The sequence below is a fragment of the Leopardus geoffroyi genome, chromosome E2 (genome assembly GCF_018350155.1).
Source record: "Leopardus geoffroyi isolate Oge1 chromosome E2, O.geoffroyi_Oge1_pat1.0, whole genome shotgun sequence".
Classification (NCBI taxonomy): Eukaryota; Metazoa; Chordata; class Mammalia; order Carnivora; family Felidae; genus Leopardus; species Leopardus geoffroyi.
In genome coordinates this window covers 8,553,339-8,574,994 of record NC_059335.1, presented here as the reverse complement: position 1 = coordinate 8,574,994, position 21,656 = coordinate 8,553,339, and the positions used below count along the sequence as shown (strand labels likewise).

At 53.4% G+C, this 21,656-nt stretch overlaps 2 protein-coding genes across 11 annotated transcripts; one reads left to right on the top strand and one right to left on the bottom strand.

Annotated features, from left to right (window-relative positions):
* Positions 1 to 114: 114 nt before the first annotated feature.
* On the bottom strand, positions 115 to 15,980 carry TEAD2 (TEA domain transcription factor 2). 6 transcript variants are annotated; one of them, XM_045440545.1, is made up of 13 exons: positions 15,894 to 15,980; positions 13,979 to 14,216; positions 13,533 to 13,597; positions 13,033 to 13,095; positions 11,777 to 11,788; positions 11,445 to 11,552; positions 11,301 to 11,359; positions 7,931 to 7,995; positions 6,749 to 6,897; positions 3,775 to 3,948; positions 2,011 to 2,172; positions 1,178 to 1,369; positions 115 to 739 (listed from the first exon to the last, which is right to left on the bottom strand). In XM_045440545.1, exons 2-13 carry the CDS (start codon positions 14,208 to 14,210, stop codon positions 626 to 628), a joined length of 1,395 nt encoding a protein of 464 aa, XP_045296501.1. In that variant the 5' UTR covers positions 14,211 to 14,216; positions 15,894 to 15,980; the 3' UTR covers positions 115 to 625. The 6 variants fall into 6 exon arrangements, with proteins under 6 accessions (XP_045296501.1, XP_045296502.1, XP_045296503.1 ...); XM_045440546.1 differs by having other exon boundaries at positions 15,854 to 15,954; XM_045440547.1 differs by lacking the exon at positions 11,777 to 11,788.
* Positions 15,981 to 16,042: 62 nt separating this feature from the next.
* On the top strand, positions 16,043 to 21,417 carry DKKL1 (dickkopf like acrosomal protein 1). 5 transcript variants are annotated; one of them, XM_045440560.1, is made up of 5 exons: positions 16,043 to 16,543; positions 17,625 to 17,799; positions 18,349 to 18,489; positions 18,612 to 18,704; positions 21,015 to 21,417. In XM_045440560.1, exons 2-5 carry the CDS (start codon positions 17,644 to 17,646, stop codon positions 21,324 to 21,326), a joined length of 702 nt encoding a protein of 233 aa, XP_045296516.1. In that variant the 5' UTR covers positions 16,043 to 16,543; positions 17,625 to 17,643; the 3' UTR covers positions 21,327 to 21,417. The 5 variants fall into 5 exon arrangements, with proteins under 5 accessions (XP_045296516.1, XP_045296515.1, XP_045296514.1 ...); XM_045440559.1 differs by lacking the exon at positions 16,043 to 16,543 and adding an exon at positions 17,109 to 17,220; XM_045440558.1 differs by lacking the exon at positions 16,043 to 16,543 and adding an exon at positions 17,227 to 17,361.
* Positions 21,418 to 21,656: the final 239 nt, after the last annotated feature.

The following is a 21,656-nucleotide window of genomic DNA, read 5'->3' as shown; positions in this document are numbered from 1 at the left end:
TTGCGGGTGAGGGGAGGCAACACAGCATGGCCCACGTCTTATTTAGAAGAGAGGATGAGATTAAAAGACTCACCCCACTGCTTGCCCAGCTGAGAAAAAGTCACAACCCTAATACCCACTTATAAATATCTCTTGTTATATTAAAAAAAAATATTTCCAGGGCCCACCTGGCTCTGCTCCGGCACAGAAAGGGTTAACCTTCAATATTCGATCTTGATCTTAAGGTCACAGGGTGAGGGTGGTAAGGAGAGGCAGGTTGGGAAGAAAGGGAGATGGGGGTGTGCTGAAAGACAGAGGGACAAACCATATCAAAGCCCCTCCCCCCCCCCCAAAACATCCAGAACCAAGTTGGGGGAGGGCACCTGTTAAGAGACTGAGAAACCAGTGCTATACCTCAGGGTTGTCTCACTCCTGTCCCCAGTTCCCATGCTCTGGAGTGATCTGTCCTTTCAGACACCACTGTGAAGTCCCAATATCAGGATCCAACCTTCCAGCTTGCCACCCAGCTTTGTAAGGTCCCCTCTAACAGGGATCAGCGCCCCCTCCCCAAATAAGCATGAAGAAAGCTGGGGGTCCTTCCTGGAAGGAGGGTATTCCGGGCATGAGCCACTTTTGGGGTCCCCTTTCAGTCCCTGACCAGACGGTAAATGTGGTGCTGGGCCCCCCGCTCGCTGGTGGAGACCTCAAAGACGTAGGCAGTGCAGAGCAGCAGCTCCTGGGTGTCTCGGTTTGTTACCACCTGCCAAGGAGGCCAAGAGAAAGGATTTATGCAAAAAACAAAAACAAAACAAAGAGGGAGAGTGGGGACCACTGTGCCCTCCCCAAGGTGCCATGGAATACCCAGGGAAGAGGTCCCCACCTTATCACATTCCCTAGGGAGTAGGGAGAAGGGATGCCTGACATGTCAATTTCTTCATTCAAGTGTTGGCAGTGAGGGGACTCACATGAGATGGCATATCAGAGGTAAAGGAGTCCCACCGGATCATGTTCCCTGAGCTAAGGTTAGGTTCCCTATGGAGGAGGTCCCTTAAACTGAGGATCCACCACGGGATGTCCTCGAGGTCACTTTCCCCCATGAGGAGGGATCCCCCTGTGTCAGGTCCCCAGGCTGAGGGTCTGTTGTGGGCACTCCCCACCACCTCAGCGCCCCGACTCCGGCCTAGCCCCAGTGCATCACCTGGAGGATGGTGAAGTTCTCCAGGACACTGTTCATCATATAGCGCTCGGGCAGCTGCCGAAGTTTGTGCAAGAAATTCACCAGGTACTCACACATGGGTGAGCGCAGCAGGCGGTACACAAACCTCCCGTCCTCCAGCTGGGCACGCTCCGTCTGAACCAGGATGGGGGCGCAGAGTAGGGAGGACGGTGACTGAGAGACACTGGGGTCACCCCAGGAACTGAGCCCCACTCTGTGCCTCTCTGATGCCATGCCCACTCCCCACTGCGGTCATTTTACCATTGCTCCATCCATGGTGACCCGAGATGGGACCTGAACCCTCAGGTATCCAACTTGGGATCACTGAGCCTGCAAACCAAGGACCCCTCCAGCCTCTCAAAACTGTGCTCTGAAGCCTCAATGACCTCTGAACTGCACTAACCTCCAGGCCCTCAGATACCCTCACATCCTCCAAAGACCCCTCCACCAGGTCTCCAGACTCTATATGACCTCTGAGTTCAAGACCCCTCAAGTCCTCAGCAATCCCTAAGTGTGGCCCCTGAACCTCCTTGCCCTGCAGATTCCCCCATATCCCTAAGAACCTTCTGAATCTTAGCAACTATAAATCTCTGTACCACATGTAACCTTTGAGCCTTCAAAGTAACCCCTACATGCAACTTTGGATTTCAGCATTAGCTCCCAGCCCGTGCATTAAGTCCCCAAAGAGGATAAAACACTCCCCACCCCCACCCCCACCCCACCACACAGACACTCAAGTGCATGAGCTGTTGCACCCCCAAAGTGCCAGGTGGCTGGGTGCTCACCCGCCCGGAATTCTATCCCTCCAGCCTCACCTCCACCTTCTCCACCACCTGCTTGCCAAAGGAGCAGACCTTGGAGGAACAGGTGAGGGTCATGTGCTCCAGGCTCTCGTACTGGCTGCTCACTCCATAGAAACCACCACTGCTGCCGCCGGCCCCTACCTCTTCGCCACTAGGGCCCCAGTTCAGGTCCGCCTGGGGGATGGGGAGGCAGGCACAGGTGAGTTGGAGAGGAAGTTCCCTGTAAATGGTGGGGACGCCTCTAAAGTGGGAACTCTGCCCCATGGCCTGGTTCCCCCCCCATAGCCCTGCATTTGCCCACCTCTCTTCCTTAGCATTCAAGGTCCCTGCTTCTCCATGAGCCTGTTTCTGGAACACACCCACCCTTCCATCAGTATGGGAGAAGTCTGGCTTCCTAAAATGATCCAATAACTCTCTCTCCAATAAACTCCACCCCCAACAAAGGAGCCCTGGAATTCAACTTTCTTCTCTTGGAGGCCCCAACTCAAGAGGTCAGCCCCTTCCAAACCTCCGGTTACTATGGAGCCAGCTACTCCCTAGCAACCAGAAACTCCCTCACAGAGGGAGTTGCTTCATGGCCCTGGGTGCTAAGGCAAGTGGCTACTCCCTAGCAAAGGGGCCTGGGGAAGCCAGACTCCTTTCCAGAACACTCTCCCAGGCCCTTTCAGCCAATCCTCAGCTAAGGGGGCAGACAGTCCATTAATTAGGCCAAGTAGGGCCCAACGAAGCCTAAAACCTCATCACACCAGTGGCCTGAGTTCCTTGGGCACCTTTTTGGGAAGCACACCTCTTCCTCTTCCTAACCTTAGCTGCTGACCTGACCAGGTCTCTCTCTGAGGTGGTTTAGTCCTCTCCTCAGGGCCCTGACTCCATCCATCACCCTGACAATGGCTACTCCCAGCCTTCCCAGCCGCACCCCTGCATCCCTTCAGCTGCTGGGCTTCCTAGGGATCATTCTCCTGATCTGGGACCTGATAAGGCCTGTCTCAAGTCCTAACACGTCTAAGACCTCGGCAGCACATCCCCAGAGCCGCCTTGGGCCACTACACACTAGAACACTTTATAATCACACAAAGCTCATGAACTTCAAGCCCTCGGCAGGCTTCCTTCTAGGAGACTAGATCATGCCACAGCTCTGGTTAACAAGAGTTAACACCCCCTAAACATCCACGATGTTTATTGGGCCCCTATAACATCAGCCATTATAGTGAACACCAAACCAAGTGGGCCTAAGAAAGACCCAAGATGGACCCTCTTATTCATGATTACATACATAGCACTTGGCATAGGGCTTATATATAGTAAGTGCTCAATAAATGACTGTTAAATAAATAAATGCCTTCACAAAGCCCCTTCCAGTTCCATCAGTTGCTTCCTCAAGACCATTCTCTAATAACAGGGTCTGCTAGGGTCTGTCCTCTGTTTAGAGACCAAATTCCATGACTCTTATTTGCTAAGGGACGGGAACCATTCCTTAGCAACAAGGCCTCACGTGGTCAGGTGGGGTGCAGGGAAGTCTGGAAGGTTGCAAGCCAATCCCTAAGTCCACATCAGTCACACCACTGGTTGTGGCAAAGTCTAGTGGGACCCGGGGAGGTCCAAGTCCTCTCCCTACGCCTGCGCTGGTCCTATCCATTCCTGGCCTGGGGATAAAATTCCTCTGTGTTCCTTGTTACAAGGGGGCTGACACTCTGAGCCATGAGGCCTGAGCTTGTCTCCCTTAGAGCCAGAGGCCATGTGACTTGTGAGCACTTTTGTTTTGGTGGCAGAACTCACCCAGAACTTGACCAGGAAGAAGGCGTGAGGGGGCCCGCGATCGTACAACTCCCGCAGGCCACCCTTTTTCTCAGGGAATTTGTCATAGATCTGCCGGACGTCCACACTCTCGAGGGGGGGCGCTCCAGGGCTGGGGCAGTGCTGGCTGATGTGTACGAACAGGTGCCTCTGGTACTGAGAAGGGTCGGCCATGAATGAGGAGTGACAGATGCTCACTTGCTCAAGCCCATCCCATACTGTACCCCCGGCAACCACTAGCTGTTTCACACCGTCCACCCAGATGCTGGGCCTGACTCCCCAGAACTGTCACCATTCCCTTCTGCCCCCCAATATTTCAGTCCCCAAGCCCTGTCCCCTGCTCTCCATCCCCACTGCCCCCATCTCCCACTCTCACCCCAGCCTCCTCCCTGGCCTCCCAGCCTCCGATCTCTACTCTCCAGGTCATCCCTTACAGACTCCCAGAGCCCTGGACCTCCCCTGCTCACAACCCTTCCGTGGCTCCCCAGAGCACCCAGGACAAAGCCCACACCCCCCCAACCTGGAGGCTCTCACAAATAGATGCTCACAAATGTTCAATGGATGGAAAGATGGATGCATGGATGGATAGAATCCACACAGCCCAGATCAAGACTCCCCATCTCTCCATTCTTATCACTTCTTATCCGTATTCTGAAATTCTCCTACCTTCCCCCATCTTCTCTTTCAATACAAGTCCTCCCTCCATCTTCTAAGGCCCAAGCCTATGCAAATCTTCCTCTTCCTGAAAGCCTCGCTTGATCAATCAGATGGGACCTCTCTTTTCTATGGTTCCCCATCACACTCAGGAGAAAGTCTGGGTCCCTTAGCTTGGCAATGCCACGTCCTCCAGAACCAGCACCTGCCCACCTGTCGGCAGCCTCACCAGCCCCCACCATATTCAATTATTTGTTTTCCTGAGAACTTCATGCTGTTTCTGGAACATAAAGTTCTGCACGTGGTATACTCCCATGTAACCCTCAAAGCCCAACTGAACTGTTGTCATCTCAAGGAAGCCTTCACTAACTTCCCAGGCAGAATGACTCCTTTGTACACCCGCAAAAACTTGAGCCTCCCCTATCCCAGCACATATTCATTATTCAACAGACATCTCCTGAGAGACCTACTGTGTGGGCACTATTCTGGCCCCTAGGGCTACCAGGCAAAATTTCTGGCCTCATGGAGTCGGCTGGCAAAGACAGAAAATTTTAGGGGTCCCTGGCTGGCTCAGTTGGTAGAGCATGTGACTCTTGGGGTTATAAGTTTGAGCCTCATGTTGGGTGTAGAGATTACTTCACAATAAACTCTTTAGGGGCGCCTGGGTGGCTTGGTCGGTTAAGCGTCCGACTGCAGCTCAGGTCATGATCTCATGGTCCGTGAGTTCGAGCCCCGCGTCAGGCTCTGTGCTGACAGCTCAGAGCCTGGAGGCTGTTTCAGATTCTGTGTCTCCCTCTCTCTCTCTGCCCCTCCCCTGTTCATGCTCTGTCTCTCTCTGTCTCAAAAATAAATAAACGTTAAAAAAAATTAAAAAATAAAAATAAAAAAATAAACTCTAAAAAAATAGCTTAAGAGAAAGAAAGAAAAATTTAAAACTCAACCCACAGATAATATAAATCTCAGAGAGTGACAACTTCTTTGAAAAAAATTCCCAAAAATCACAGTAAGAGGGTCAAGAGTGATGGCAGCTGGTATTTTCCATGAAGCGGTCTGGGAAGGCCAATCTGAGAAGACAAGCAAAGGCCTGAGTGAATGGGGGGAGAATGTGGGAACCATCTGAGGAAAACATATTCCAGGTGGCAAGAATAGCAGATGCAAAGGTCCTGAGGCAGGAGTGGGCCTGGTGTGTCTGAGAAAGAGCATGGAAGCCAGTGTGGCTAGAGCAGAGTGGGCAAGGGTATGAGGGCAGGAGGCGAGGACAAAGCAGGAATGGGGGTCAGATTGTGCACAGCCCTGTGGGCAACTGAGAGGACTTTAGCCTTTGCTCCAAGTGAGATGGGAGGGTGTCAACCTGATCTAACTTGGGTTTTACAGGACCACCATACACAGCAATTGGTGTTTATTTGGCTGTAGCAGAGACTACTATGTGTTCACAAACCCCTGTTCCTTTCACGCAGCAAAACTACACTTCCCAGACTCCTTTGCAGTTAGGTGTGGCCGCATGACTAAATTCTGGCCAATGGGATGCGAGCAGAACCTGGTAGTTGCCACTTCCAAACCAGATCCATAAAACCTCCTGCACAATTCTTGAGTCTCTCCCTTTCACCATCTGCTGGCCAGATGCAGGGAATCCAGCAGCAGATTCTGAAGCCCTAGAAAATGTCAGAACCACAAAATGGAAGGAGCCTGGAATTTCCCGAAATCACTGTGTGGAAGCCTCCTACTGGACACCTACATGGAAATGTTACAGGAGAGAGAAACTTCTAGGATGTTCATTCCCTGAGGGTTTCGGGTTATTTCTTCCAACAGTCAGCCCACCCTGACTAATATGGCATCTGTCTCCATCCTAGGCCAGGAAAAGCTCAGGCCTAGAAACAAGACCTGCCTTTCCAGGTTCCCAGGGTCCACCACAAAGCCTGGCACACAGTAGGCACTCAAAAATGTTTCCCGGGTGAACACGCAACGGCCTGGGGAGTTTCTCTGAGCAACCTAACCGTGACCCCGTGACCATCCAGTCCCTCCACGCTAGTGGTTCTCAAAGTGTGGTCTCCAGACCAGCAGCATCAACAAATGCCTGGGAGAGGGTTAGAAATGCAAATTCTCAAGCCCCACACCAGACTCTACCGCATCAGAATTTGAAGGTGGAGCCCAGCAGTCTGTGTTTCCACAAGCCCTCCACGTTATTCTGATACCTGCTAAAGTTTGAGAACCACGGCGTTATGCTTTCCCTCCCTATAACTCTCTGCATTCCAACCCCCACCCCCCCACCCCCCGCCAGTGACTATTCTAAAATTGCACTCACAGAGTCGACTGCATCCGGCGGTTCCACAAAGGCTGAGAACTCTACCAGCTGCAATCGGGCAGTGCCCAGGGCCCGAGCCTGCCAGGCTGGGGGTGACGGGGCAGGTGGGGGCAGGGCAGGGGGTGAGAGGGCTTGGGGGGGCTCGTACCCTAGAGAAAGAGAAAAGAAAAGAACAACAAAAATTGCTAACATGTATTAAATACATCAAGCATTCTTCTCTCTTGCCTGCCTCCGCTTAGAAGCTAAAAAAGCTACATACTCACTTTCCCAGCCTCCCTTGCAACTAGAGATGGCCATGTGACACAGTCCTGGCCAATGAGACGTTAGGGGAAATCTGCTGAGGGGCTTCTGAGAAGGAGTTTCTTCCTGAATGAAAAAGACAGAACTTTGGGAGGAGAAAGCTTTTGGCCCTGGTCAAGTGCTGCTTGAGACACGATGCCTGGAATCACAACAGCCATCTTGGGACAATAAGAGGCCAAAGGACCTATAGAGATGCCAGGTCTGATATTGCTGAGCTGCTGAGCCAGCACAGGAGCACCCCACCTCCAGATTCCTTGTTAGGTGAAATCATTAAAGCCTTTATTACTTAAGGCACTATTAACTTGGGCATTCTGTTACTTGCAGCCAAAAGCATTTCGAATTGATGAATCTGTGGAACCTGAGAGTTCTCTTTCACCAGTGTGAGTTCTTAGGACCATAGCATCATGGACTTCCGGAAGCTGTCTTTCTTGCCAGGTGGGCAAAGCCTGCCTGGGAATGAAGCCACCACACGCCACAGGGGAAAGCAGAACCAAGCAAATCTGACACTACCACTTGAGCCCCTGGATCCAGCCATGCCTGAAGCCACAACTCCTGAAATATCAGTTACCTAGGCCAACAAACTCTTTTTTTTTTTCTTTTTCTTTGTGTCATCGAGCTTGATTTGAGTGTCCGCCACTTGCAGCTGGAAGAATCTTGACTAATACACCTCCTCAACGTCCTTTAGGTAGCACGTGGCAGAACACAAACCCAGCGTCTCCGGATTCAGAGGCCACGATATTAACCACTACAAATTCTATCACTCATCTTTCCTCAGACCTGGACCTATACAGAAATGCGTTTCCTGATTAATGGAAGGGGAAGGAAAGGCAGCTGGGATTGAGGAGAGCGGGGAGACAAGGAAGGTGGAGAGCAGACTCTTACCTGGGAGGTCAGTAGATGGGGGGGTCAGTGACAACGAGAACGGCGTCTGTGAGAATGGCTTCACACTGAGGGAGAAAGGAAGCTGGGGGTCAGCAAGGTAGAAACTGGTAACTATACAGGCTAATGTTTACTCGGGGACACCAAAAGCCAGACCCTATAGTAGCATGTTATGGGCAAGAGTTCACTGAATCGGGGCCTCTGGGTGGCTCGGTCGGTTAAGCATCTGACTTCAGCTCTGGCCATGATCTCGCGGCTCGTGGATTCGAGCCCCACATCAGGCTCTCTTCTATCAGCTCAGAGCCCACTTCAGATCCTCTGCCTCCCTCTCTCTCTGCCCCTCCCCAGCTCGCTCAAGCTCTCTCTCTCTCTCTCTCAAAAACAAATAAACATTAAAAAAAAAAAAAAAGAAAGAGAGTTCACTGAATCCTCACAGCCCCCGAGAGCCTGGAGTCTGCCTCAGATTCTGTGTCTCCCTCTCTCATGCCCCTTCCCCGCTCTCGCTCTCTCTCTCTCTCAAAAATAAACACACATGAAGAAATGGGAAATGTGGAGAAAGAGGAGGGTGAGGGTCAGGAGGGTAGGAGAAAACGACCAACGGTCAGGAGGTGGGACATTAGTCCAAAGTCTGGGGTGAGGAAGCAGCGCCACAAAATCTAAAGGAGTGCTGTCCGATAGAACTTTCCACGATGACGGACATGCTCTACATCTGCCCTGTCCAATATGGTAGCCCCCAGGCACACGTTGCTGCTGAGCACATGACTCATGACTACTGAGCACGAATGTGGCTAGAGTGCCTGAGGGACTGACTTTTTTCATTTGATTTAACTTTAATTAACTGAAGATTCAATAACAGGCTGTGGCTAGTGACTGTAGTATCTGACAGAACAGCTCTAGAAACCAATTACCTATGGGTAGCTGAGAAGATGATGGTGAGATTGAAAGGTCAGAGGTCATGGAGACTACACTTGGGGTCAAAGGTCAGTAAGTGGTCACGAGTCAAAAAGACCAGCAGCACCTGGCGGGCTCAGTCAGCAGAGCATACAATTCTTGATCTCGGGGTTGTGGGTTCGAGCCCCACATTGGGTGTAGAGATCACTTAAAAATAAAATCTTGAAAAAATAATAAAAATAGGGACTCAGTCGGCTAAGCGTCTGACTCTTGATTTCAACTCAGATTGTAATCTCACAGCCGTGAAATCGAGCCCCGCATCCAGCTCTCCACTGACAACTTGAGATTCTCTCTCTCTCTGCCCCTCCCCCACTCGCTCTCAAGCACACACACTCTCTCTCTCAAAAACAAATACATAAACACTTAAAAAAAATAAAAATTCTTAAATTTTTTTTAAAAGTCCAGGGGCACCTGGGTGGCTCAGTAGGTTGAGTGTCTGACTTCAGGTCACGATCTCACGGTTCATGAGTTCAAGCCCGGCGTCAGGCTCTGTGCGGACAGCTCAGAGCCTGGAGCCTGCTTCGGATTCTGTGTCTCCCTCGCTCTCTGCCCCTCCCCCGCCCACCCTCTGTCTCTGTCTCTCTCTCTCTCAAAAATAAACATTAAAGGGGCGCCTGGGTGGCGCAGTCGGTGAAGCGTCCGACTTCAGCCAGGTCACGATCTCGCGATCCGTGAGTTCGAGCCCCGCGTCAGGCTCTGGGCTGATGGCTCAGAGCCTGGAGCCTGTTTCCGATTCTGTGTCTCCCTCTCTCTCTCTGCCCCTCTCCCGTTCATGCTCTGTCTCTCTCTGTCCCAAAAATAAATAAACGTTGAAAAAAAAATTTTTTTTTAATAAATAAATAATTTAAAAAGTCAAAAGACCAGAATCAGAAAGACACAAACTCCAGGGACCTTCAGATCTCGACTCCCAGGGCCCTTGGCCCAGTACTCATCATCCCAATTCTGAAATCTCAACTCCAGTACCCTACCCACTGACTTCATCTCTTGTCATCAGGGCTGCTGGCCACATGCCACCCCTTCAGAGTGGCCCTTCTTGACACCTGTCTAAATACAGCACATACACCTTGCTTTCCTTCCTGCTCTCCTCGCCTCTCCAAACACGTCAGCTCCATGAAGGCAGGGATTCTGTCTCACTTATGGAATGCTGTGTCCCAATCTAAACGGAGGACCAGGCACTTAACAGGTGCTCAATAAACATCTGACTGGCCGGCAGCTTAATACCTTCTCTCATTTCCTGGAACTCACCAGACCTCAGGATCTTGGCACATGCTGTTTTCACTGCCTAAAATATTCCCAACCCCCCTTCTTCGCCTGGTTAAGTGCTGCTCTGCCTTCAACGTTATCTCCTCAGAGAAACTCCCAGAACTCTCTTCCTCAACCCAGAACCTGTTGCAGTCCTCTGCACCATATCACGTACTCTTCGATTCTGTGTTTAGGCAGGTGATGAGTTCGTTAACATTTGTCTCCCCGTTGACTATCAGCTCCCCTAACGGTGGGACCCCAGTGCCGACCCACCCCTCCTTCCAGCTCAGCCCCCTTCCCGCAAACCTGCAGTTCCTTCAGCCCAGGGGACCTGTCCTGATCTTTTCCAGGGTCCCAGCACCCCCCCAGGGAACTTTCTTCTCTCCGTGGAGCCCAGATGCCACAGCATGGCACTTCACTCGCTCTGGCAACACCCTCAACACCACTCGTCACTGTCCTGAGGCCACAATGCCCCACCAACACCCAGCTTCGATCCACTGGCTCCTCTCTGGGCTGAAAACTGCATTTCCCATGAGTCTCTGGAGCCTGTTTCTATTCTGCTAGGCTGGAAACACATTCCGTCACCCTTAGGGCTCTCTCGGGGCTAAAATAGACATTCCCATGTACTTTGGGGACCTATTTTCTTCCTTTCGACTCTGAAAAAAGACTCCTGCTCTCCCCTCAGGTCCAAGAACACCTCTGTGGGATGGGAACAAGCCTACCCATGAGCCTCTGGGGCCCAGACAATCTCACTGGGATGCCATTATCCCCGTGGACATCCTCCTGGCCCCACACATTCATCCAGTCCCACACTGAGCTCCTTTCTTCCCCAAACCTGCCCCTGCCCCAGGACACACATCTCCGGACTGTGCCACCAACCCCAGTCACCAGCAAGACCCCAGGCACGGTCCTTTCCTCTGCCCCTTGGCTCCCAGCCCATGAGGCCCCAGCCCCACCCCTCCTCCTGACTCTGTCTGTCCTGTCCCCCTTCGCTGTGCCAGCTCAGGCCTCATCCTATTCTCCAGACCATCACACAGCCTCCTCTCTGGGATTCAAATGCAGATAGCTAGCTGCAGAATCCGTGCTCACAAAGGAGTTGGGAGCTGGAAGGTGGGGTAAGAAAGGTCTGTGTGGAGGAAACAGGCCTGGGGGATGCTGACCCAGAACAGAAAGTACTCACTCTGGAACATTCCAGGGGGACCCAGAGCCCCCTGACCAAAACTGGAAAAGCTCAGAGGCCTGAAAAAGAGACAAAAGAAGGGGGTCAGTCAGTCAGTCCCCTTTTGAAACCGCAGCCCCACCCCTCCCACAATCCCTAAGCCACCTGAGGACCAGCAGGACCCAGTTTGGCCTGCAGGGAAGGTGCTGAGATGAGCTGGGCTGAGGACATGGTGGCCATTGTCTGGAAAGCCTTGTCCTTGGAAACCTGGTCCTGGAGGAGAAGTTGGGGGTCCACATTAATGGGGAGTCCCAGTCGACACAGCAGGGGTAGGTCAATGCCAGGGAAGGGCAAGCAAGGGGAGAGGCAGAGTTGGGGAGTCAAGGCGATTGGGGGAGGGCACAAATCCTTCTTCCTACAGCCCTCTGCCCCTCCTGGCCCCCTCAGGAATGTCTGGGGGAAAGGAGCGGAGGGGTAGGATGGGCAGGGGCACTTACCACATTCAAGGCCTGCCCGTGGGGGTGGGGGAGGGTGTGCCAAAGGAGGAAAGAAAACATGACTTAGGAAGTGAGGCCTGAGTTCTCACCTTCCTGCCCTCTCAATCCCTATAGCTCCACCACCCTGAGCTGAAAAATGGGAGGAAGGGGGAGCAAGGATGAATATGGAACAGGAAGGAGAGAGGGCCAGGCCTTGAGGGGGAAAGGGGCTCCTATACCCAGAATATAAGACAGTACACAGCATGAGGGTTTCTAGGTCAAGAAAGAGCTGGAAGTCAAGGTTTCCGGATATGCAGGCAACAGGAAATGAGAATTTCAGGCCCCGAGGGAATAGGCAGCGAACATTCCCTAGCTTGGACAGGATAGAGACAGGACAGCGAGGTCCAGAAAAGACCAGAAGTGAAGATTTTTTTTAGACCTGGAGAGAAAGGAGAGGGAGGCTTCTGGGTACAAAAAAAAAAAAAAAAAAAAAAAAGGAACAGGAAGTGGTGGTCCCCAAATCCAAAGGAAGAGGCGCCAACAAAATAAAACAAAACCAAACCCCTCACACCCAGAGGAGGAGAACCTGAGGGTCTCAGGCCAAGAGGGAAGCGGAAATCCAGAGAATGAAGAAAAGGGATGTGAATATCTCCAAACAAAATGAAGATTTTTGGACACGGAAACAATAGGCAGGCCAGCCAGGGACCCAAAAAAATGGGAAGATGAACCAGAAAGAGACAAAGAGGAGGTTCTCATAGCACAAGATGGGACCATCAGGAGGAGAGGAGAGGGAGGGGGAAGATTGCAGTAGCCAGAGGAGAGGCCTGACACCCTATCCTTCTTGCCTGCCCTCAGCTAAATCTCTGTTCCCCTCTCTCTACGAATCTCTTCCCCACCCAGGGCTTCTATCCACCCCCCTGGCTGGGCCACGAACCCCCCACCCTGGATCTCTACTTCCTCAATCTGTCTACCTCTCTGTGTGACTCTGTCCCCATCTCTGGTTCTCTGTTACCCACTCTGGGTCTCTCCGTCCCCCTTTCTCTGGATTTCTGTTGACCTCTCTCTCTGGGTCTCTGTCTCCCTCTCTCTGAACCTCTGTCCCTCTTTCTCTTTCTCTCTGGGTCTCTCTGGGTCCCCTCTTCCTGATCCTCTGTCCCCCATTCTCTGGGTCTCTGCCCCCCCCCTCCCTTGGTCTCTGTCCCCCTCTCTCTGGGTTTCTGTCCCCCTCTCTCAGGGTCTCAGTCCCCTTCGCTCTGGGTGTCTGCCTTAGTCTATACCTTGAGCTTGGACTGGATTTCCCTTGATTTCCTTCGAGCCAGAACCTGGATGTGGCTAGAGACCTGCGGGGAGTGACAAAGAAGTGGACTCAGGCCACCGCCACTTGCCTTTTGCACGCCCTCTCCCTTCCCACCCTCCGGGTGCCCCCCGGAGCTACCAGAACATGAAAGATGACAAACACACAGAACATGGTAGCTGTCGCAGGTGCTTGCTGACACAGATGTGTCCACAGAGGCTAGTCTCCTCTCATTAACCCTACTCATCTTCCCCAGACCCAGCAAATCCGGTCTTTGGCTCTTTTGGTCCAGCTCCCTCTCTAACACACTGGGAAGAAATCCATACCAAAATACGCACAGTACAGCAAACTAACAGAGGTGCCAGCCAAGACAGACAAAAGCACACGAACCAGATCCTTCTCGAACCTGAACCCACCCATGGTAGGATGGCCCCAAGAAGACAAGCCCGCCCCAGAGAGAAGCCCACAAGTCAGTCCTGAGACCTGTTTGCGGGTTCGGGTCTTCCCTGTTCTCAGCTTGATGTAGCGGGCAATCAGTTCATTCCGACCTGAAGAGTCAAAGATGGAACAGAGTTAGACCTTCGCGGGACTTCCCAACAAACAGGGCACCAGGGAAGGGGACAGAAGCGATGGCTGCCAGCTGGGACGGCTGTGTGGAAGAGGCGTTACCGCCTCAGGCTTTGGAGCCAGACCCGCCTGGGCTCAAATCCCAGCTTCCCCGCCTACTGGTTCTGTGACCTTCGGCCAATCACTGAACCTTTCTGTGCCTCAGTTTCCTCCTTTGTGCAAACCGCGATGCCGGCTCCTGCCTGAGTCCCTGTGAGCATACAATGTGCTTGGACCTTAACGCCATTTAAGGCTCCAGAAATGTTGGTCATGATCTGTATTAATCAGTGGGGGCCAAGGACAAAAGAGAGGGGTGGACTCACCATACATCTTGCCTTCATCAGACAGGATGATTTTCCGCCGGCCACATGGTGGGTAGATCGCCAGGGCCTCCTGGAAGCTCTGCTCGATGTCTGGACTCCACACACCTTCTGCGTCTGGGCCCCCATCTCCCCCGGCCCCTTCGCTGCCGCCGGTGCCCTCCTCACTTCCTTCCTCACTTCCTGTCCAGCCACTGCCATCGTCCAGGGGGGCCCCAGCCCGGGGTTCCCCCATCTGGGCCTGGAGGAACACAGAGCTCAGCAAGGTTCCCCAACCACCCCAGAGAGCCTTCAGGGCTGGGAGGGCTGGGAGTTCAGATTGCTGGGTCTGAGGGAGGCGAGGGCTGGGCGCCTGGATTTCTGGGTCTGAGGGAAGCTGGGAGCCGGGATCCCTACGTCCTGCAGAAAGGGGCTGGATTTCTGGGGAAGCTTAGGGTGAGGGTGAGAATGTCCTCTGTGTTTCCAGGGGAGCCTGGGTTGTGGCGAAGTCTTGAAGACCCCAGAGTAGGGCCTAGGGCCCATGAGGGCCGAACCTTTGGGTAAGGATTACTGGTTTCAAGAAGACAGGAGTCGGGGCCTAGCTGCAGGGAACCAGGGTGTGGATGAGATCTTCTCAGTCCCATCCCAAGAACAGGTGCTAGGATGTGGACAGCAGCTGCTAGAAAAGAAGGAGGGGCCTAGGCCATAGTAAGATGGGGGGGGGGGGTGTCCAGAGAGGGGAACAGAGATCCAGTGAGAGGGACAGAGACCCAGAGAGCATGAGACAGAGTCCCAGAGAGGGGGAAACAGGGATCCAGTGGGGGGGTGGGAGTGGGGGGGAGACACCCAGAGAGAGAGCAGATAGAGATCCAGAGAAAGAGGGGGACAGACCCAGAGAGGAGGGGACAGAGACCCAGAGAGAGGCGAGACGGAGACTCAGGGCAGAGACTCAAGCCGAGACCAGGAAAGACCCACAGAACCACAAACTGGGGGGCAGGGGCGCCCTGCCATCAGGAGAGCCAGAACAAAGGGCCCCGGCGTCCCCTCCCCCAGTTTCCCACAACCCCCATCAGGGGAGGGGCTGGCCGGCGAGGGCGCCTCCCCTCTGGCCCCCGGCCCCGCCCCTTCCCTCCCCTCCCCCTGCGCCTTGGGCTCGGATCCAACTCAAGTTCCCAGTGACTTTCCGGAGGCCAGGAACAGGGAAAAACTTTTTCCAATACAGTCAGATCCCGCCTCCCAGGCGGCTCCACGTCTTCCACAGTTTTCCCAGGACCCCAGAGTCCAGGCTCCCATCCCCCTCCTCCCTCGGACCCTGAAGCCCAGGCCGAGACAAAGACCCCAGGCCGAGCCCAGTGGCGCTGAGGCGTTCAGGACCCCCGTAGGCCAAAATCCCAGCCCAGCTCTCCCCCATGTGGCCAGACAAAGGGACGGAGGAGCCGGGTAAGAAAGGTCCCCACTAATTTCCCGCCCCAGGCCCTAAACTTCGGAAGAGGCAAGACTGAAGATCCAGAAAGCACTGTAGCCCGCCCTATGCCACCCCGGGGGCCTCCTTTCTCCATTAGGAGGACCAGGCGCCCGCAAATGACACACGGAAACCAATTCGGTCACAAACACGCACGGGGTCCTTTCTCACTTCAAAACCACATCGCCGCATACACTCACACCCCCCAGACACACCCGCCAAAGCCCCCGGCCCTCACCCACTCCCGAGCGCGCAATCCCAGACTCAGACCCATCACCAGACACCCCAACTCCGGCGAAAGTTCCAACACCTCACTAAGACTCGGTCACAAGCGCAAACTCGGGGCCCCGGGCAAAAAGAGGGCGGCAAGCAATTCTGAGACGGTCCCACAAACACCTCAACTCATAACCCGTAGCTTCCCACCCCAACTCACACACCCCAAAGCTGGATCCCCGACTCCCGCCGGAGCCCTCCTACCTCCCGGCCTGGGGCTGGGGAGCCGCGGGCGGGCGGGGCGCTGCGAGGGAGAAAGTTGCCCGGGAGCTTTGTTTGGGAAAAGTGGGAGGGACCGGAGGGGGGGGGGGGCGGGCCCGGGCGCCGGACACAGGGAAGAGGGATCCGACGGTGACAGTTCGCAGGAGGATTTTTGCTTTGGCAAAGGAGAGGTGAAGTCTAGCAAGGGCCCAGTAGGAACTTCAGGCTTCAGATGCTTGCATCCCTGGGAGAGGTGACGGATGGGGGATCCGGACTCCTAGGTCTCGGAGAGGAGGTTGACGGGGGCCAAGAAACCTGGGTGTGAGGGAGGAGGAGTGTGGGGGCCTGGACTTTTGGCTACCACCCTCCAGTGTATTTGTGTGTTGGGGACGTGGAAGTGATAAGAACACAAAAGAATCTTTTCTCTTCAGCCTTGAGTATATCTGCGTTATGTGAGATGGATTTTCGATTGATTTCTAGGACACCCGGGTTTCCTTGTGACTTCACCAGAGTTAAAGAGGTGGGCAAGCGTACTGAGAGTTTATTGGAGATGCAGACTCTTGCTCCACACACACTAATGGACCAAGACCGGGAGAGACCCTCGGTGCCTGAGCGGAGAGGAGCTAGGGTCCGGCCTCCTGCGTCCTTTAAAGGTGAGGTGTTGGATGTTCACATTCAGGGAACTAGAGGGACCTGTGGTCCGAACTCTGGGGCCCTAAGGCGAAGGGAGCCTGAATTCTGGGCTCCTTGGAAGGTAGAACATAGGACTGGATTTAGGTTTCCAGAGAGGTCGGGGCTGTTCAGTGGAACGGAAGAGGACCCCAGTTCAGCGTCCCTTGCACTGCACTCTGTGGAGTGCAATAATCGTTTCAAATCTTGGAGAAGATGAGAAAGAACACGGAGAAACTCAGAGATAAATGCAAAACTAAGGAGTGGGTGAACCAGAATGACTGCTCGGTCTCGGGCTTTCCACGCATTTGGCAGCCTAAGAATGGAACTGAGGGGGCTGGCGGCAAGATCTGGGGCACAGACGAATGGCCCAGGTGTGGGGGCATGGCTCTAAGTCAAGGGGCGTGGCCATCTGAGATTGGCGGGGGGCGAGAGGGCCAAAATCCGAGAACACAGGCCACACAGGATCTTGAGGGCCCAGGTCAACCGACAGGGGCGTGGTCTGACGGTGGGGTGTGGCTAACAAATAGAGTCGTGGCTCTGCCCTTAAGGGCGTGACCACCCAGTAGCAGGCCTGGCTCGCGGGTGAGGTCAGCGGATGGGGGCGTGGTCAGATAGTAGGAGCGAGGCTAAGGCTCGCGGAGCTCATCCAACGCTCCAGGTAATCCCGCCTGGGCTCGAGACCAGAACTGTTTGGATTTAACAGTCCGTGGACGGACGGCCGGGGTCTGGGAGTCCGGTGACCGGGCTGTGGTCTAGCATAAAGGCGAGGCCCAAAAGAAGGGGCAGGGCGTGGGAGAAGGTGAGGAATGAGATCTGGGTATGAATGTGGGTGAAGGAAAGGACTGAGAACCGTGTGTAAGGCCAGAAGAGCCGGGCCCGGGAGGAGGGGGAGGGCCCGACGCGATGGAGGGGGTAGGGTGGGTGTACAGGGGAGCGGGGAGATGTGGGGAATTGACTGAGCCTCGGACGGGAAAAGGGTGAAGGTATTGGGTAGAGGGGGTGTGACTGCTAGGGGGCGGGGCTCGTTGAGGGCGGGGCCTCTGACCCCTACCGCTGCCACAGCCTCCCTGCCCGCCCTACAATGTGGCAACCTCTGGTCCTGCTGCTGCTGCTCCCGTCTGCCTTGGTGCCCCCCTCCGCTGCAGCACCGATCCGCGATGCTGATGCCCAGGAGAGCTCCTCGGGTATTCTGGGCCTCCAGAGCCTAATCCAAGGCTTCACCCGGCTGTTCCTCAAAGTGAGCAATGACGAGGGTTGGGAACAAGAAGTAAAAAGAAGAGAAGAGGGAAGGGGGGGTGGAGAGGATGGAGACTGAGGGATGGAAGGGGTTCGGAGAGAGAGACAGAATGGAAGACGGGTTGCTGCCAGGCCAAAGGACAGACAGGAAGAGAGGGAATCAAAGGGAAAGAGAGATGAATAGAGAGCGACAGGCAGACTGAGTGATAGGAAGAGAGAGAGGAAATCAAGCAGAGAGGGAGATGGGACAGAGACTGGAGACTCGGAAGGAGAAGGGGGCCATAGAGACTGTATGGGGCCATAGAGACTGTAGGACGGAGCGGGGAGGGGGGAGCATGAATAGGAAGGTAATGGGACAGAATAGAGACAGGCCAGATGGGGGATGGGGCAGAAGGTGACCCGGTTAGGCCCTAAGGGTCAGAAGACAGAGAGAGAAGGAGATGGGAGGTACATGGGGCAAGGCCTCAACAGCATGCTGGCAGGGCTTCAGATTTACTGGGGAGTCTTGGGGTCCAACAGAACAATGGTTCCCCCCCCCCCCCCCACCCAGGATGACTTTCTGCGGGGCATGGACAGCTTCTTCTCTGCCCCCATGGATTTCCGGGGCCTCCCCAGGAATTACCACCAAGAAGAGAACCAGGAGCACCGGCTGGGGAACAACACTCTCTCTAGCCACCTCCAGATCGACAAGGTGCCTATGCTGGGAAGTCCCTCCTGGAGTCCTCCCATGATCTCTCATGCTGCAGTATCTGTGGGGAGGAAGGCAGAGGAAGAAAGTGGTTTTGCTCTCACTCTCTCCTCCTGTCCTCGCAGGTGACAGACAACAAAACTGGAGAGGTGCTGATCTCTGAGCAGGTGGTGGCGTCCATTGAGCCGGGAGAGGGGAATTTGGAGAGTGACTGGAAGGTTAGGACCTGCCCTGGACAATGTGTCCCAGCTCGAACATTTTCTGTCGTTTGGGAGAAGATGAGTGGATATTCCCACTCTGACCGTTCAGCACTTCTTTTCTCCGGGCCTCAGTTTTGTCATCTGTCAAATGGACAAACCAGCTCTCAGAAATGAGGTTTACAACCCCAGAGTATATCCCCACTCACATAGCAAGCCCCAGAAAAGTTTGTAAACCCAGAAGGGCTTTTAATTCCAAGCGCTTTTAATCTTCACCCTTGTAAACCTCAAAGGGTGCTTTTATCTAAAGTACTCTGCAAACCTCCAAGTATTTTTTAATCTACCCCAAAGGCCTTGGGAAATCTCACTCTCATAAACTTCAAAATGTGATTTTTCGTTCCAAAGTGCTTTAGGAATCCCTAATGCTTTGCGTCTCTCACCTTTGTAAACTGCTAAGGGCGAGTCTAACCACAAAGTGCTTGTGTGTGTGTGTGTGTGTGTGTGGTCTCATTCTCACAAACTGTGAAATCATGACCCGAGATGATATCAAGAGTCTGACGCTTAATCCACTAAGCCACCCAGGCACCCCATATCACAGTACTATTTTTACACCCAAGAAATTTAACACTGATAATCACACTATTGTCTCTGCATTCGTTTGCTCAGGCTGCCATAACCAAGTACCACTGATTGGGTGGCTTAAACAACAGAAATTTATTGTTTCCCAGTTCCGGAGGCTACAAGTTCAAGATCAAGGTGTTCATCAGGGTTGGTTCTTTCTGAGGTTGCGAGGGAGAATCTGTTCCATGCCTCTCCCCTAGTTTCCGGGGTGGTCTGCTGAAAATCTTTGGCATTCCTTGAAATGTAGAAAGCATCCCTTCTCCGTCTCTGTCTTCATTTTCACATGACCTTCTCCCTGTGTGCATTCCCTATGTCCAAAGTTCCCTTTGCATAAGGATACCAGGCATATTAGGTGAGGGCCCATCCTAATGACCTTCGTCTTACCTAATGATATCTGCAATGACCCTGTTTCCAAGTAAGATCACATTCTGAGGTCCTGGGGGTTAGGACTTCAACACACAAATGGAGGTGGGGAAGTGGAGACACAAGTCAACCCATAACAATCTCCTGCAGGACCTCTCAGAAAAATGCAGACTCCGATTCAGTAGGTCTGGACATCTAATTTGCTAACCTGTGTGTCTACCAAACTCCCAAGGTTACTGAGGCCACTGGTCCACAGCCCACGCTTTGAGTAGCAAGGACCAAGCAGACATTCAGTCTATATTCAAATGTCCCCAGTTGACCGAAAGCTGTCCATAAGAGCTGATTTGATTTTTGTTTTAATTTAAATCCAAGTTAGTTAACATATAGTGTCATAATGATTTCAGGGATAGAATTTAGTGATTCAGCACTTACACACATATAACACCCCGTGCTCATCCCAATGAGTGCCCTCCTTTAGTGCCATCACCCATTTAGCCCATCCCCCCCCAATTTGATTTTTGATGCAGGATTCAATCAAAGATCACACGTTGTGGGGTGTGTGGGTGGCTCAGTCATCGGTTACGCATCTGATTCTTGATTTCAGCTCAGGTCATGATCTCACGATTCGTGAGCTCAAGCCCTGCATCAGGCTCTGCACTGACGATGTAGAGCCTGCTTGGGATTCTCTCTCCCCCCAACTCTCTGCCCCTACCCTGCGTGCTCTCTCTCTCAAAATAAACAAACTAAAAAAAAAAAAAAAAAAAAAAAAGGATCACACGTTGCAAGTGTAGTCATTCTTTAGTAAAACCAAGAGCTTTTAATCCCAAAGTGATTTGTACATTTCCAACTGCTTTCTAAACCTTAAGAGTAGGTTTAATCCTAAAATGCTTTCGAAACCTCTAAAATGTGCTTTCAATCCCAGAGTAGTCTATAAATCTCAGTATTTTTAACGCAAAAGCACTTGTAAACCCAGTACTTTTGTAAAGCACAAAATGAGCTTTAAACTCCCATGGGGCGCCTGGGTGGTGCAGTCGGTTAAGCGTCCGACTTCAGCCAGGTCACGATCTCGCGGTCCGTGAGTTCGAGCCCCACGTCAGACTCTGGGCTGATGGCTCAGAGCCTGGAGCCTGTTTCCGATTCTGTGTCTCCCTCTCTCTCTGCCCCTCCCCTGTTCATGCTCTGTCTCTCTCTGTCACAAAAATAAATAAACGTTGGAAAAAAAAAAAAAATTTAAACTCCCAAAGCGCCCTGTAGGTGGGCAAAATGGGTTGAATATGCCAGCTGGGAACTCAGCATCCTGGGGTTGTCACTTGGAGTTTAATAGGTCTCCTTGTTCCTCCTCCCCAGGTGCCCAAGATAGAGGAGAAGGAGGCCCTGGTGCCTGTCCCTAAAGCCATCGACACCTTCCGCCCTGAACCCCATCCCCGCGTCTCCTTCTGGATCATGAAGCTGCCACGCAGGAGATCCCACCAGGATGTTCAGGAGGGCGGCCGCTGGCTCATCGAGAAGCGACACCGCTTGCAGGCCATCCGGGACGGGCTCCGCGAGGGGACCCACGAGGACAGCCTCAAAGAGGGGACCCAGGGATCCTCCCACTCAAAGCTGCCCGCCCACAAGACCCACTTCCTGTACATCTTCAGGCCCTCCCAGCAGCTATAGGGGTGGGGAGGGAGCTGGAGAACACCTGCATGTACCCCCCACCAGACCCCACCCCAAGCTCCATATGGAAATAAAGTTCTTACATCTAGCAGCACTTTGTCCCTTCAGGATCTGTCCCCAGGCCTCAGCCGACTGGGTCATGGCAAGCCCCCTCCCCCCAATCCTAGCCTGGAAAGTGACATCTGGCTGTGCCACAGGCTCTCGCCGCCAAGGTCGCCGGGCTCAGTTTTCTCACTCCCCGGCGTTGTCTGTCTGCTCACTGAGCAGCTCTGTCCCCTCCATCCCCATCCATCATCCCCTCAGTCGCTGACCTTGTCACCTGTCTGCCCT